General features: G+C 41.6%; 2 protein-coding genes across 2 annotated transcripts in view; both read right to left on the bottom strand.

Annotated features, from left to right (window-relative positions):
- Positions 1-4,264: 4,264 nt before the first annotated feature.
- LOC103389365 (alpha-2B adrenergic receptor-like) lies at positions 4,265-11,034 on the bottom strand. The gene has a single exon (XM_017038301.2). The coding sequence runs from the start codon at positions 9,014-9,016 to the stop codon at positions 7,472-7,474; it is 1,545 nt and encodes a 514-aa protein (XP_016893790.1). The 5' UTR covers positions 9,017-11,034; the 3' UTR covers positions 4,265-7,471.
- Positions 11,035-11,040: 6 nt separating this feature from the next.
- Positions 11,041-15,109, bottom strand: part of LOC103389366 (drebrin-like protein B) — a 7,096-nt gene continuing 3,027 nt past the window's right edge. The window contains exons 9-19 of the mRNA XM_025062009.1: positions 14,978-15,103; positions 14,687-14,764; positions 14,053-14,204; positions 13,912-13,966; positions 13,713-13,778; positions 13,296-13,410; positions 12,872-13,192; positions 12,774-12,830; positions 12,272-12,372; positions 12,117-12,174; positions 11,041-11,658 (exon numbers count right to left, since the gene is read on the bottom strand). Coding sequence (XP_024917777.1) covers positions 11,522-11,658; positions 12,117-12,174; positions 12,272-12,372; positions 12,774-12,830; positions 12,872-13,192; positions 13,296-13,410; positions 13,713-13,778; positions 13,912-13,966; positions 14,053-14,204; positions 14,687-14,764; positions 14,978-15,103 — 1,266 coding nt within the window. The 3' untranslated portion in view covers positions 11,041-11,521. The remainder of the gene's footprint in view (positions 11,659-12,116; positions 12,175-12,271; positions 12,373-12,773; positions 12,831-12,871; positions 13,193-13,295; positions 13,411-13,712; positions 13,779-13,911; positions 13,967-14,052; positions 14,205-14,686; positions 14,765-14,977; positions 15,104-15,109) is intronic.

Below are 15,109 nucleotides of genomic sequence, written 5' to 3'. Positions count from 1 at the left end.
AGAGCCCGACGTCATCTCTGCTGACAGAAAGTACATCTTCAATTTTACACCGATTACGATTTAGGTCCAAATGCTGAGCAGCATCGTAACCCGTGTCCTCCTCAGAGCTGCAGCTCCAGGCTGCAGGGAGAACTGTCCCGCGGCAAAGAACATGCAGAAGAAAAAAAGGAAGGCAGCGTGAAAAGTTCTTAAAGGAGGCCATTCATTACAGAGAGTGCTGACGCACCAGGAGCACGGCTCAAGTGGAGAGAGTCGCTGAGGAATAGATGTGATCTTCTATTACAGTCTCATCTCTACAATAACCCGCCCTCCGTGAGAGTTACTCTGCCCTCACAGTCATGCCTCTTCGCTCCATCATTGATTAGATTCTCTAATATCACATTTTTATCTTTTTTTTTTATCAGTATGATCAAGAGTCACATGAAAAACCAAACAAAAACAACTCAGCAAGTGGCTCCCACTCCCACAGTGAGCTCTTTAGCATCTTCAGTTAAAGAATATGTTCTAGGCTCTAAAGCTTTCCCCTACCCCCTGGCCCCTTATATCAAAGCCCATGAAAAACCCATCGCTGCCTCCTGTGGTCAGTTTGTATCATTAATGTTAATCTTTTAAACCACAAGCCACAAATGAACCACGTCTGGGACTATAAGATGTTTATTTGAATTAATTATTACGACATTAGCTACAACAGTCCTGGTACAGACACCAGAACTAACGTTAGCTACAACAGTCCTGGTACAGACACCAGAGCTAACGTTAGCTACAACAGTCCTGGTACAGACACCAGAGCTAACGTTAGCTACAACAGTCCTGGTACAGACCAACATTGTATCCAGCCCACAATAGACGAGAAGACAGGGTTCGATAAAAGTCTAATTGTAAATGTAATTGTACTGTGAGTTTGTAGTAATCTGTTTCTGTAGTAGACAGAGAAAAATGTACAGAGAAAAAGAGATGAAAATAAACAATTTTAGCTACATCTGTACAGTATTACTGTACACTGAGTTGGTCCTCCACCAAATTCATTTAAATTAAAAACTTTAATTACTACTATTTGAAAAAAAAAAAAAACTACTAAAAGAATTGATCTTTTTTAGGTTATATCCTACAACTAAAATAACTCCTGTTGTTAATCATTGATTTTCTCTGTGGGCCTTGGTGAGTGACAGTGAGCGTCAGTCTGACAGTAGGATACAGCTCTTCTAAAAGTCACTGTATAATCATTTTTATTAGGCTGGTGTTTTCTGTAGTTTGTTTTTTTCTTATCAGTATACTGATGCCGTGAAAATGATTTCAACAGCTACCATCTGATGCAGGACAAAATGTTTCTCCATGACAGCGTTTTATAGGTTTCATCATTATTTATCCTCCTCTGCTGTGTGGTTTTTCACAGATTGACTCGCCCACATCTCACCTCTCCTCTTCTAATGGACCAGGCTCCTCCATTATCACGATGATGATTGTCATAATGACGATGACAGGTTTTTTGTTTGTTTGTTTGTGTTCAGAAGCGTATGGTGGAAAAGTTGAAGAAAAAAAACATGGACGTGTGAAGAATGAGTCGGGTTAGATCATGAGAGCAAGATCGTCTCGGAGGCCTTTCCTGTTTGTGTGTGTGTGTGTGTGTGTGTGTGTGTGTGTGTGTTTGTGCAGCACCATCAGCCGTTCCTTATCACATTTCACTGTGGTTAATAATGGAAACCACTGTCGATTCAAGTCTGATGCTACTGCAATAAGAGGATGATGAAGATGATAATGATGATGAAGATAAGGTTGATGATGATGAAGATAATGTTGATGATGAGGACGATAAGGTTGATGATGATGAGAAGGATGAAGATAAGGTTGGCGACGGTGATTTTGGTGAAGATTGGTGATTATGAGGAGGAAGTTAGGTTTGGCTATGATGACGATGATGACGTGGATGAAGAAGAAGATATATTTGTGATGTGATCATGATGATGAAGACGATGAAGTTCTAACTCCTCTTCCAGAGTGAAGTTCTTGTTATTTGTCAAAAACGTGACAGAAACCAAGATGAAACATCAGTTCGTTCTATGTGGTTTATGTCTATGTGCAGCTGATACATGTTTACTCTCTGTCTGTGTGAAGTAACACAATTCCTCAACCTTCAGGCAGTGGATCCGAGTGTGACATTGAGAAAATGTAAGAAATACAGACACACACACACACACAGACAGGGAGAGAGAGAGAGAGAGAGAGAGAATAATCCAATATTAAGGATTTTATCCTGTTAGAAAAGTAGCCATTTTGCTGGAGGCGCTGGTGTGACACTGTTAAATGTCAAAGTCCATCTGAGCAAAACTTAAAAGAACACACACACACACACGCACACACACACACAGAGTGTTGTTTTCAGAAAACATCAGCGCAAACCCAGCTAGAAATGAGATAGAGCTGAGCCACATCCTCCTCTGTTGGTCTGAGAGTTTCCTTCAGATGAAGACGGTCTGACCGAACACTGAGATAACAGACATCAAACCCTGACTACTGTGTTCTTTGTCAGAAAGTCACAGAAAATGACCAATAAATACAAGCTGAAATAAACTAAATACTAACAATCCTAATGTTCATAGGCCATTAAGGCAGTTGCCTAGGGCGCCATCTGCTGGAGGGGATAACACTGCAAGCCCTCAAAAATAAAACAGCTATGAGATAAATAATAGAAATTGTTTGTTTGAAAACTGTTTTTCATGCTCTCTTTAATGTTGTGTTACGTAAAATGGATTTGCCCTTTTGACCCCCACTCTGTGAACCACCGGTTTGAAAGAATGGAAAAAAATAGTGTCCCTTCAGTAAATGACAAACATGAGCAGTGTGGACCTGTAGGATAACCGTCTCTCTCTCTCTCTGGCCTGTACTTTTGGTTGAACAAAGACAGTGAGTGGTTTAAACGGTGAACATGGTGAGCAAACAGTTCCAGGACTGGAGGGCTCTCTGCCAGCTTTGAGTGGGACATGATTGATTTTTGGGATGTGCTCCAGGCTCGGCAGACCTGGGGGTTTCACTTGTTATTCATGAGTTTATGCTGCTGCTGCTGCTGCTGCTGCTGCTGCTGACACCGTCACTTCTCCATCATCTCCACATCACGCTCTGCTCAGACACACTCTTCTCTGGTGATTTTTCACAGCTGTCTGGCAGCTCTCTCAGGTGGACTGGTCGTTGCTGGCCATTTGTCCAGGGAAGCACAGCTGATGAAGTTGTGTGGATTTAAATGTCACGTAACTGGAGGCGAATGTAGACGTTGTAAACTTTATGGGTTCAATGGTTTCATAAAGTTTTTCGAAAAGTCAGACATTGTTATTGTTGTTACAGTAACAAACCCATAGAGCTGTATGGATGTGAAGAACTGGACACAGCCAACTAAAAAAAACAACTCTATATTTGTTAAGAAAAATAATAATATTGATCTGTCGAGGTGAAAGAAGAAAAGAAAAACCAACTTCCTCTTAACATCGTTGGCTACAAACAGACTAAGACATCATTTGTCATCGACCTGAATGTTTTTCAAGTTGCTGAGTTACAAAACTACATTGACAAAAACCAGTGGTTTATATGATATTAGCTGTTAAAACTGTTAGCTTAGGTTAAACCTGTGAGGCAGGAAAGGATGCAATACGTTACTGCTGTCAATCATTTCCCCCCTGTGTCTCTCCACTGAGGCAGACAACTGTACACTGATTCAACTGTGTGTATTTAAGTTGGTTATTATATTATACAATCCTTTATATATACTGTATATATAATTTTTATATTTATAATTTATATACTGTATAATACTGCTTTACTTTATTGTTAATATTAACATTTTTATAGGAGGATCATTTTAAATTTAAATTCTAAATTTAAAACTGTAAAGTCCGTTGAGAAGGTTGTGTTTTGTGAATTTGGGCTGATTTCATGAATGACTGAGTTTCCTTCAAATATTTAAACACAAACAAGGCGTGAGAGCGACGCTCAGTCTTTCCACCAGAGGCTCTTTAAAGTGAGTTCTCTGTTACACAAGTTTAAATAATGGTCTGAACATACATGTGCTGCAGTTTTATTCACGGCACGCCACGTGAATGTGTAAGAAAAAAAATCTTTCTGAATTATTGATCATTCTCCTCCCCAGTGATGGAAAATTACTGAGATGTAAAGTCACTGACATGCAAACATGCACAGTTTGCTTCAGTGTGTTTGAGAGAATACACCATGGATTCACTAAAGAGAAGCCATAAATGATCTTAAATATAACCAACAGTTAGCAAGCATTTTAGCAAAAAACAATTGTGATTAAAAAAATATCAAATTTGGTAAAAATTCAAAAGTAAAAGTACAATTTAGCAAAAACTCAAGTAAGAAAAGTTTGTTAGAAAAAAAACATTAGTTAGTCACAAATTGGAAAGGCTATAACCAAAGCAGTTTCTACTGAAAACCAAGTGTAGTAAGATAAAATCGGTGAAGTTGTTTTTTCACTGTCCACACATTTTTCTACATCTTGATCTCAATCTGTCAGCAGCCGACGTGGCTGATGTCACTGGTAAATGAAGCTGAACATCATGTCACATGGTCCAGCCTTAATGTGGCTTCATAAGAAAGACATTAAAGAAGCGACGGCCTAATGTCCTGACGCTGGGAGACCATCCATCACAGAGAACGGGGGGAGCGAAGGCAGGAGTTTCACTCTGAACAAACGTAATTCTGCTCCACTCAACTGTGTCTGCGCCCAGTCTGGACATTCATAGGTCAGAAACGTCTCCACACTGGACCAGTGAGTTCAGCTGTAAGTCTGAGCTTCAAATATGTGGTACAGTCTCCACGACCGCCACCCAAATCACACTGCACCGTACCAGCCCCCCCTGAACCTTCCTGTGGGTGGTGAGTCCACTGGAAGGTACCAACCGCCCTAACCTGGATTCACTCTAACCCAGGAGGTGAACCCTGGGGTTCCACACCAATGACAGAGACACTGGCTCTGGGCCAAAGGGCCACATTAATGTACATTTTACAGTAAATGTGTCTTCAGCTGGTGAATAACACATCCCACTCCTCACTTGATTAACTGCCTGCTCATTTTATTGTGATGAACGCAGCCTTAAACATCCTGCCAGAAAAAAGTATTTTTGAATCCCCCTGAGACTGGAGTCAAACGACAGAGGAGTGGAGGGAACAGTCACACAAAGCCACGAAGGTAAAACGGTAAATGATCTGATTTCATTATTCCATTTGTCGACCCTAAAAGCTCTCGCCCACTCTTCTGTTAGAACAACAACAGAACGTTCTCTGTCTGCTCTCTCTCTCTCTCTCTCAACCTTTAATGATGCAATAATAATAAAAAACAATATTTATTTAGAAATCTGCTGTCAAACGGGAACACAACACCAAAGAAGTCAACAGTAAACACAGACTTTTTTCACATTGACCTTTTTTAAAAAGGTCTTTTTCTTGTTGCTGAAGTTCCTGGTACTCTTCAGTAGGAACAACACTTGGCAGGTCTGCTGATCCTGCACTGCCTCAGAGAATCTAACTCCTCTCCGTTCTATTTTCTTCCTTCATGTTTGATCTTTTCTGCTGAACGTCAGCTTCTACTGCTCTTTTTTCTTTTTCTTAGCAACGCCTGAAGCTGTTTCACCTCGCAGAGACTTTCCCAGAGAGAGTGAGGAGAGAAATCCAGGAGGAGGAACCACAGACCACAGAGTGAGAACCTGACCCATTCTAACGTTCACCACCCAGAACGAACATTTAAATGGAGGAATAAGTGAGAGGAGGCGTGAGAATTAGAGAAGGAGCAGCAGAGGAACATGGTTTTATCTATTTGTTTATTGATGTTTGATCGTGTGTCCCTAGCGCTGATAAATGACAGAGATTTGTTCTCTTCCAGTAAAACCCTCAGGCCACACACACACGCACACACGCACACACAGATTACTGAACACAGAGTCTGTATCCTCGGTTTGGAAATGTAATGAAATCATGTACAATTACACTCTTTTCTTCAATAACATTAGAGATAATTGATTCAGCCACTTTGTCGGGACTTCCTCGGTTTTGTTGTCTGTGCAGCTGCGACCCTACAAACACACAGATGCACAAATAAAAAGGTCAGTCTCCTCCGTCCTGAAGCCCACGTCCCACTGTCCACGCAGTCTTTTGAATATTTGATCTGTGAGGTGAGAAGGTATCCTCAAAAATAGGTGCAGGTGTCCATGGAGTCAGAGATCAGATCAGATGGAGATAATAGATCAATACGGAGGAACAGGAAGTGATAACAATTACAACAAAATGGTTCAGGAAATGCCCTGGAAACATATTTATCCAGGCTCAACGTAGTCTTTGCCTAAAACAATATTTTCTCCTCTCCTCCATGACGACCTCTAGCACAGGAAACTCCGTGAATATTAATACCACACCATCAACGGTTGGATTTTGGTTTGTCCCAGGAGTCTGGCTCAGTTCTAAAAACACTGAACAGAATTCATTCATTCATTCAATCCTTTCCAGGGTGCCAGGGGCAGGGGTTAAATCCTTCCAATCTGCATGTTTTGGTCAGTGGAAGGATAAGACACACAGGGAGAACAGGAGAACTCCAGCAGTTCTTAAACCTGTGTCCTTGCTGTGAGGCAGGAGCACTGAACACTTGTTGACTATGCTGATTCAACACAAGAAAAGTATATGATGAGGTGGTACATGATATACTGTTAGAATTCAAATGGGGAGAGGAAGCTATACATGGACCTGTTAGCTGTTAGTAAGTTAGCTTGCAACAGAAAATACAAACAGAAAAAAAAAAGCCTCAGCGTATATAGATGATAAAGATGAGGACACTGATTGGTTTGGAGTTACTATGAGACTGCTTCATGTTAAGGGTAGGGAGGCTGTTAGCTTCATTACTGGACAGTTCTCTATTCCCTTGTAGGGTCACATATAAAAACAATGAATCATTTTCTCTTCTGACTAAAAAACAACACACACAGGAAAACATGAAGGTTAATTCAAGGCTTGTTAATCAATCGATCGTTCATCATGTGATCCTTCACTATCCAGTCGGTTTGCTTGTGCTTGACCTAAAGTTCCCAGGATGTCCAACAGAGGGCAGTATTCGCTCCTGCTTCATTGTTTTAGATGTTTTAAGGTGGTTTTAGATCATCCTACTGTACAGGATCCTGCACCTGTAGACCCTGTCACTGACCCTGACCCTGACCAGATGGTCCTCACTGATCTACAGCAGATGACACATGGTACTGAGTACCATCAGTGGTCGATCGACTGATGGCCTCTGACACGTCATGAATGTACCAACAGGAGGCAGCAGTCTGTCTGAGAGCAGGAGCTCAGATGTTTATGGAGGTGGTTCAGGAGGATGTTCCTGCTCAGATATACACTTTATAAATACACATAGAACCGATTTGAAGAAGTCATTAAAAACCGTCCAGAATAAGTTCAACACATCAAAATAAGCCGAGCTGCTCTAGACGACAGTACCGTTGGTGTCTCTGCACAGAATCCTTTTGAAGGCCTTTCTGAAGTCCTTGTTGAAGATGGTGTAAATGACAGGGTTGAGGCAGGAGTTGCAGTAGCCAATCCAAAAAAAGAACTTAAAAAGAGGGTCGGGAATAGCACATGTTTGTGGACAAACCGCCTTAAGGGAGTAAGAGAGGAAGAAGGGAAACCAGCAGATCACAAAGACTCCCATCACCACCGCCAAGACAAAGGTGAACCTCTTCTCCCTGTTGACCAAGGCCTTTCGGCGGGAAACAGCAACTCCCTGAATGGTCGGTGTTCCTTCAACAACCAGTTTGGTTCCAGATGACGTGATCATGGTGCCTTTGTACCTGCTGCTCAGGTTCAAAGCCTGATCTTTGAACTCTTTGCCTTGGGGTAGTTTTTGCTGTTCAGTTTTGCGCTTCTGTTCGGAGTGGTCTAATCTGAGGACACCAATGTCCACCTCAGAGCCGGAGCTGGAGGTGTTGTCCTTTACATTATCAGGACATGCTTGAGAGTCTTTGCTCTGAGCGTGTGTGAAAATCTGTACGTCCTCATGCGAGACTGAAGACTCAGACTTTAGAGCCGAGGTGGTACAGGACTGAGGATTGCGGAACTTTCTGTCCTCACTAATGAAGCCCTCCAGTGGTTTGTGAAGTGAGGATGTGGTGGAATCTGAACCAGACATTTTGCTTGTGTGTTGCTCCTGCTGGTTGGAGATTGCACCTACTCTATCCCGGTGGTTTGTTGTCTTCTCAGACAGCTTTGTCACAGGCACGTTGATGACCAGGTTGCTGTTTCCTGCTGCCATAGCTTTTGGTTTCTGTCCAGGTGAACATCTGGTGTGCTGCTTAGCGATCTGATAAATCCTCACGTAAACCAGGATCATTATCACACAGGGGACAAAGAAGGAACCAATGGTGGAGTAGAGGATGTACCAGTGTTCGTTGTTCAGTTCACAAACCTCTTCCCCTCCTTCACTCTTATCCAGGGTGAGAAGAGGAGGGAAGGAGATGACGGCAGAGATCAGCCAGACCACGATGATGCCGGTCTTGATGCGTGTCGGGGTACGAATGGTGCGATAGGACACAGGCCGTGAGATAGACAGGTAGCGGTCCAGAGCTATTGCACAAAGATGGACAATGGAGGAGGTGCAGAAGAGAACGTCCAGAGCCAGGTAGATTTCACACCAAATGGAGCTGAAAGCCCAGTAACCCTGCAATTCATTGGCCAAAGAAAACGGGATGATGAGAGTGGCCACTAAAATATCTGCTGCAGCCAGGGACACCAGGAAAAGGTTCTGTGGACCCTTCAGGGACCGAGATGTCAGGACCGCTATGATGACCAGGATGTTGCCAACAATGGTCACAACCATCATGAAGGTGATGGCAACTGCAAAGACCACGGTGGCCTGAAGGGTGTAGGGCGAGATCCAGTTGTAGGGTTTAGTGCTGGAGGTGAAGCTGGAGCTCCTGTTGGGAGGTCCACTCAGTTCAGCCGAGGAGAGAACATCTGGAGGAGCAGAGGCCATGCTAGAAAGGAGATTGTGGGGGGGGGTTGTTGTCTTGCTTGTCTCTGGTATGAGGCTTTAGTGCTGTTAGGTCAAAGTGAGACAATGTGACGTTCACACCACCAAGGAGATCTGCAGGATGGAGACACATTTAAAGACAGTGTTGTCAAGTAATGTTCAACCACAGATTCAGGAACATTTACAATTACAAAAAAAAAACAAAACACTTTTTTATACTCGTTTTTGCTGCTGTGTTTTCTAATCGTCCTTTTTCTCCCTCAAATAAATATTGATTGTTTCTCACTGGACTTGTTTATCTCCATCCAAATATTCATTAGTCCGTCAGTGTGTTAGAATCTTAAATTTGCAATTTCAACTACAGAAGGTTACAGTATATATTTTTTTAATTTTCATCTAGTGATGCTGAGTCAAACAAGAAAGACAGGAAACAAATATTTCATTAATTTCCGCATCTCATCGAGTTGTCACAAATGACCTTTAATGGAAAAAATCTGAAAATCATATTGTTAAACCACTAATTACTAAACTCCAACTGTCCTCTGATGAGTTAATATGTAATGTTAGTTTTTAAACACATTTTAAATCATTGTACTATCTGGTTATTACTTGGTTTAAGACAATACAATCAAACACAGAGACAGAAAATCCCCCTGTTCACTTACTGCGATATGAAGAGATCCATCGTCAACAGTTCTGCACCTTTGATTTCCTTTTCACAAAAAAATAAAAAGAAGAGTTTAAGTGTCCTGAGATGCTGAAGAAAAAGATGGGAAAAGGGAAAACCCTGCAGATTCAGGATTTGAACAAAGACAGGCTGTGGGAAAAAAAAAATCAGTTTGTGATCCTCCTGACGGCTGAGGAAGAAGTCAGTCCACAGAGAGAGAGAAAGAGAGAGAGAGGGAGGACGGAAGGGAGGGAGAGATGATGATGATGAAGATCATGATCATGGTGATGTGTCATTTAATGAAGACAACCAGACACCAATAATCCTACACAACTGATCGTGTGGTGATTGGGCAGTGACTTTTATTTTATTTTATTTTTATTTGACTTCCTCATCAGTCATCAGATCACCTCTAACCACATTCTGCTTTTCACATCAACATTCTCACTTTCACCAGAGCCTCAGAGGTAAAGTTCTGCCTCATTACGTCCAGGGTTCACTCTTCACTAAGTTAAGTGATCTTTAGAAAATAAGTAACTAGACCATAAACCTGCAATACCGCAAGCTTACGCCCATGTACGCGCGTACTTTTTACTTTCTGGTATATTCTACCATCTAGTGGCCGACATTGAAAAAAGTAATTCTGTTTCTGAGAAAAACATAGGAGACAGATATTAAGTCACAAATTAGTACCACATTTTGATTTGACAATACCAGAGTTTAAACTGTGTGTACCGGGTGACGTTAGAGCGCTGCAGGGAGTTGGAAAGACCAACATGTAAATGAGGTAATTTAAAGGAGTAAATGGATGCGTTTGTTTACATAAACAGAGAGTGTACGACATTAACTATGTACGGTCTGGACTTTAAAACAGAAATATATGATACATTTTTATACAAGAAAACTACAACGGATGGTTTATGCTCGATGTCCAGTACACGTGGAACCTCTTGCCGTCCTCCTGGTGAACACTTGCGCCTGTACCGTAGGACATGAAACGAAGCAGTACCACTGGAAATCGTGGGGGCAGTGTTGCGCGTTATAGCTCGCGTGCGCTCATCAAAAGTACAGCGATAAAGGCAATGACAGAACCGCAGTAGATACGGTGGGACCGGAGAAGAAGAGTACAGTAATCCGTCCACACTCTCTTCGTACTTAATGTCCACACAGAGACCACCACTGTCTGCTACTGCGTCTCTGTTTGGACCTCTGTCTGAGCAGCAACATCATATCACCACCTCCTCCACCGTCACCATGTTGGTTATTGTCCGAGAAACTGACGTCAGCCTGGAAATTAATCTTGACCTCAACACCGTCCCTTGTGGAGGTATAGCTGAACAACCATTGGGCAAACGTAAGGCATACATGGGAGTATGTGGCAGTGATTACGTGTTTAGTTCAGTCAGTATAAACTTTAACGAAAGAACGTTGTATTTTGTGATTTAAAGAGCAGATTACTGTTGTCATCATATACCATATTCTCCCAAAACAAAAACTAGTACATTCATGTTTATTTTTAACGTTGTTTGTTTTTTAATATAAATTTACATCTGAATATTTTGTCTCAGTAAATACATGTAGTCTCCAAACTTTTCCAATGATTACGTGATTCGGGGATAATGGAGAAAAAGTTACCTTTATTTCCTTCAGAATATTTATTTCCGTTTAGGTTTACATGGAATCACACTGAGTTACTTACAAAGTGTGAGTGTTTATTGATTTTATATATATGAGGTTTATATATATCCATTTGTTGGTCTTGTGCTATGTCCGTCAAACCCAGAAATCTCATAGATTTAAGGATTGTTATTTGAAAACAAGTGTCTGAACAGAGGGCAGAGCTAAATCAGCTCCACGTAATTGGCAGGAAAGAGGCCGTAGTGTCCAGTGGGTCCGTAGCCCCTCCACCAGCCCTCGTCCACCATCTCTATTCCATTTATGATGTCGTCTGGGTCAAAGGAGATCTCAGTGTCATCAGCTGTGAAGATGTCAGACCTCATTAGTCAGTGTTTTGATATTTAAAAATCGCTAAAATTTAAAAAAAAATCTGACTAATGACAACAAATCCAAGATTTCCTAGAAATTCAAATCAAAGGCAACAAGCACCTGACCCAATGCACAAAATCGTACCAACAAGATTATTTGCTGATGCTGCAGTCTTTTTTGGGCTAACATTTAGTTTAAATATGTTTTAACAGTAATAACATTTTGCCTGACTATTATGAATTTATATATCGTTGTATTTGCAGACATGGTTAGAATTAGAATTCAAGTCAGATTAGATTTTTTGTTTAAGTTTTAATGAGACACATGGATAATAGTTATGGTCAGAGTGAGGGGGCTAGGCTAGTTTATGTTTAAGTGAGGTAATCACAAACAACATAAAGCATGTGTGTGTGTCTGTGTGGGGGTGTGTGTGTGTGTGTGTGCACATACCGGCCAAGTAGTCGTACAGAGCTCTGGCTCTGACATCCTGTCCATTTGTATCTTCAGGCTTTTGATGTAAAGGTGATAAAACAAAGTATTTCATAAAGGTTTCAGTGAAAGGTCAGAGGTCAAGTAACCAAGATCTTAGATCATAGTTGACTCACTGTTTGATAGTGCTGAACATTTTCATACAGATCCTCTCCTGTCATGGATGGATTATCTGCTGTCCCTGCCTCTTCATACAGATCCTCTTCTCCAAACGAGTCTGTGATTGGACCAGAGTCAAATTTAAAGGTCATTGTAAATGTACAAACCTGAATTGCTGTGTTAATCTGATTCATCCTGGTCGAAATGGATGCATCTTTTTTTTTTAAAAAAAAAAGCTTTAAAATTGACTTTTGTTTTGGCAGAAAATGTGCACAAATCTGGACATATTTTTAAATTGTCTTCAGGAAATTCCTTTTATCTTCATAGGACAGGTGGAATAAATCTTAACTAAAAGCCTTTAAATGTAGCCTTATCTGGACCACAAACGCTGGATCCAAAGTTTTTTGGGAATCTGAGGGATGGAAGCAAAACTACCACAAAACAGTCTGATCTGCATTGGATCATTTGTTTGTTTGTTTTTTATACTTGGATGAAACTATGTCAGATGAAGAATCAAACCTGGAGTGGGTTCATCAGCATCGTCATCAAACTCATCAGACCACTCTTCCTCTGCTTCTGTGAACAACAGAAAAATCACACATCTGTTTGGACCGGGTCAACTTTTGTGTTTTTGGGTGACTTGATGTTTAAATAATCTTCACAGGAAACGTGTGTTTGGCGATAGGGGGCCGTGCTAACAGACTGGGATAAATCTGTAAACCATTTTTGGAGAGTGTGTGTTTGGGTCTGACCGTGGTGGTGGGCCGCTGGTGTTTGGATCTCTGGTTCTGGTGTGATAGAGACGGCAGCAGTAGCTGGTGAGTCCGGCAGCAGTGGGGAGACGGGGCTAACAGCAGAGCTCTTGAATGAGTAATTATGTTCTGCTGGAGTTTGTCTCTCTGAGGATTTCTGAGACTGAAATGGATTCCTCAGCTTTCCTGAAAGAAGAACAGAAAAAAATCATTAGTTCTGTCGATTGCTGTTGTCTTTTTTGGTCGCATTTGTTAGCCTACAGGCTTGCATATATATATATTTTTTTACCAGGTCTGCGTGAAGCAGGGGTCGATTTGTCATCACTGGCCTCAAAGCTCTGTTCCCTCTTCTTGAAAATGTCTCGTGGATTAAATGATCTCTGAGAAATCAGAGATTTGGCCTCCTGTGGATAGACAGTCAAGAGTTCTTCAAAAACTAAAAGGCATGAGTCTCTTTACAGTCTCACTAAAATTTAAAATCTGCCCAGACTTGGTCATCTACTCAGATGCCACCAAACAGGTGACAATGTGGAGGAGGCACACAAGAGGAGGCAGGTGAAATATCAAGACTGGTTGAGGAGTGCAGAGGCCACTGTTGGCGAGCTCACAGGTGTGCTGCCAGTTTGTGGGGCATTTTAAAACCTAGAAAAAAATGTTTACAATTCTTTCATCACACCATGTCAGTCATGTCTGTGTTTTTACTCACATTAGCTTTTTGCACTGACGGAGCAGAGTTGATTCCTGTTTTCTTGACTTCTTTGGCCTGCTGGTTCTGAGACAGACACGTGAAGATGGTGACGATGTTGATATCAGATATAAATGGTTGTTTTGTAAATATCTGCAGTCACGCCACTAGATGCCACTAAATCCTACATACTGGTCTGATGCAGTGTACTAGCTCTCACCAGTCGTTGTTGCTCAATCTCTCTTTCCTCCTCTTCCCTTTGTTTCTGATAAATCCTGAAATCGACACATTTGAGGCTGTAGGTGTTAGAACTCATCTGCGTTCATTTGGTCAAACTTTTTTTTTCTGGTTTCACTCTCACCTGTCCTGTTCAATCCTCTCAGCTCTCTCCTTAGCTCTCCTCTCCCTCTCCTTCGTCATCTTCTCCTCTATCTCCCTCCTCTCCATCTCCACCTTTTCCCTCTCCTGCTCCACTCGTCTCATCTCCTCCTGCCGACGTAACTCTTCTTCTTGCTGAGGAAGAAAAAGAAAGTTCTGATATTCCTGAATTTACCTCTAGATTTAAATAAGAAGACGGGTCACATTGATGATTATCATGAATTAACACAGCGCGATACCAAGAGTAACAGTTTGCTAAAAAAGTTAAAAAACCCTCAAATATTAATAAATCATACTAGACATAAACTTCAACCACAGTAGTTATTGTGTAACTCCCAGGTTAGTTATGACGCAAGAATCTTTTCCAGGTTTTTCAGAGTTAAGTGCGACTATGGCTCTGGTGTAGAAACTGTTTTTTTACCTACGTCCTAGTTTTCATTGACCTCAAACACCTGCCTGAGGGCAATAGGTCAAACAGCATGTGGTCCGGATGAAATTAATCTCTGAGAATACTGTGTCTTTTTGAGACAACAAGAACTGTGTATGAAGAGGGCAGCCTGTTGCATTGTATTTTGATTATATGTTAAGCACATGACAACCTCTGACAGGGGACAAACCTGTGTTTGAACCCAGAAGTCGTCTTTATTGGTTTGTTGAATTTCCTCCATAGCGTTGACTTTACGATACACTGACCCCTGGAGGTGAAGAAGAAGAAGACAACCCTCATTAAGAAAACAAAAATCTTTTTTTTGTAAGTCTAAGAAAACTGGTTAAAGGAACTGGAATGTTAGTGGAATGCTGAATTGAACAACCACGTTTTATATATAAAACCGGACCTAGAGAGTCTTAAGTCCGGTCTAAGATGATTTAAGGTCACTTGATGTCACTGACCCAGAACAAGAACTCACCGGTCGCTGTTTCTCCCTCTCGGTTTCCTTCATCCTCTTCTCTCTCTCCTTCGCCTCCCTCTCGTCGGTCTCCCTTCTCTCCTGCTCCAACCTCTGTCTCTCCAGCTCCAATTGTTTCATCTCCTCCTGACG

This window comes from Cynoglossus semilaevis, chromosome 14 (assembly GCF_000523025.1).
Source record: "Cynoglossus semilaevis isolate Cse_v1.0 chromosome 14, Cse_v1.0, whole genome shotgun sequence".
Lineage (NCBI taxonomy): Eukaryota > Metazoa > Chordata > Actinopteri > Pleuronectiformes > Cynoglossidae > Cynoglossus > Cynoglossus semilaevis.
Note: the sequence above shows the minus strand (reverse complement) of the source record. Positions and strands in the feature narration are given on the sequence as shown.

Bases quoted from the DNA above. Each gene is read 5' to 3' on its own strand.
- LOC103389365 (XM_017038301.2), bottom strand. From the start codon at position 9,016: ATGGCCTCTGCTCCTCCAGATGTTCTCTCCTCGGCTGAACTGAGTGGA.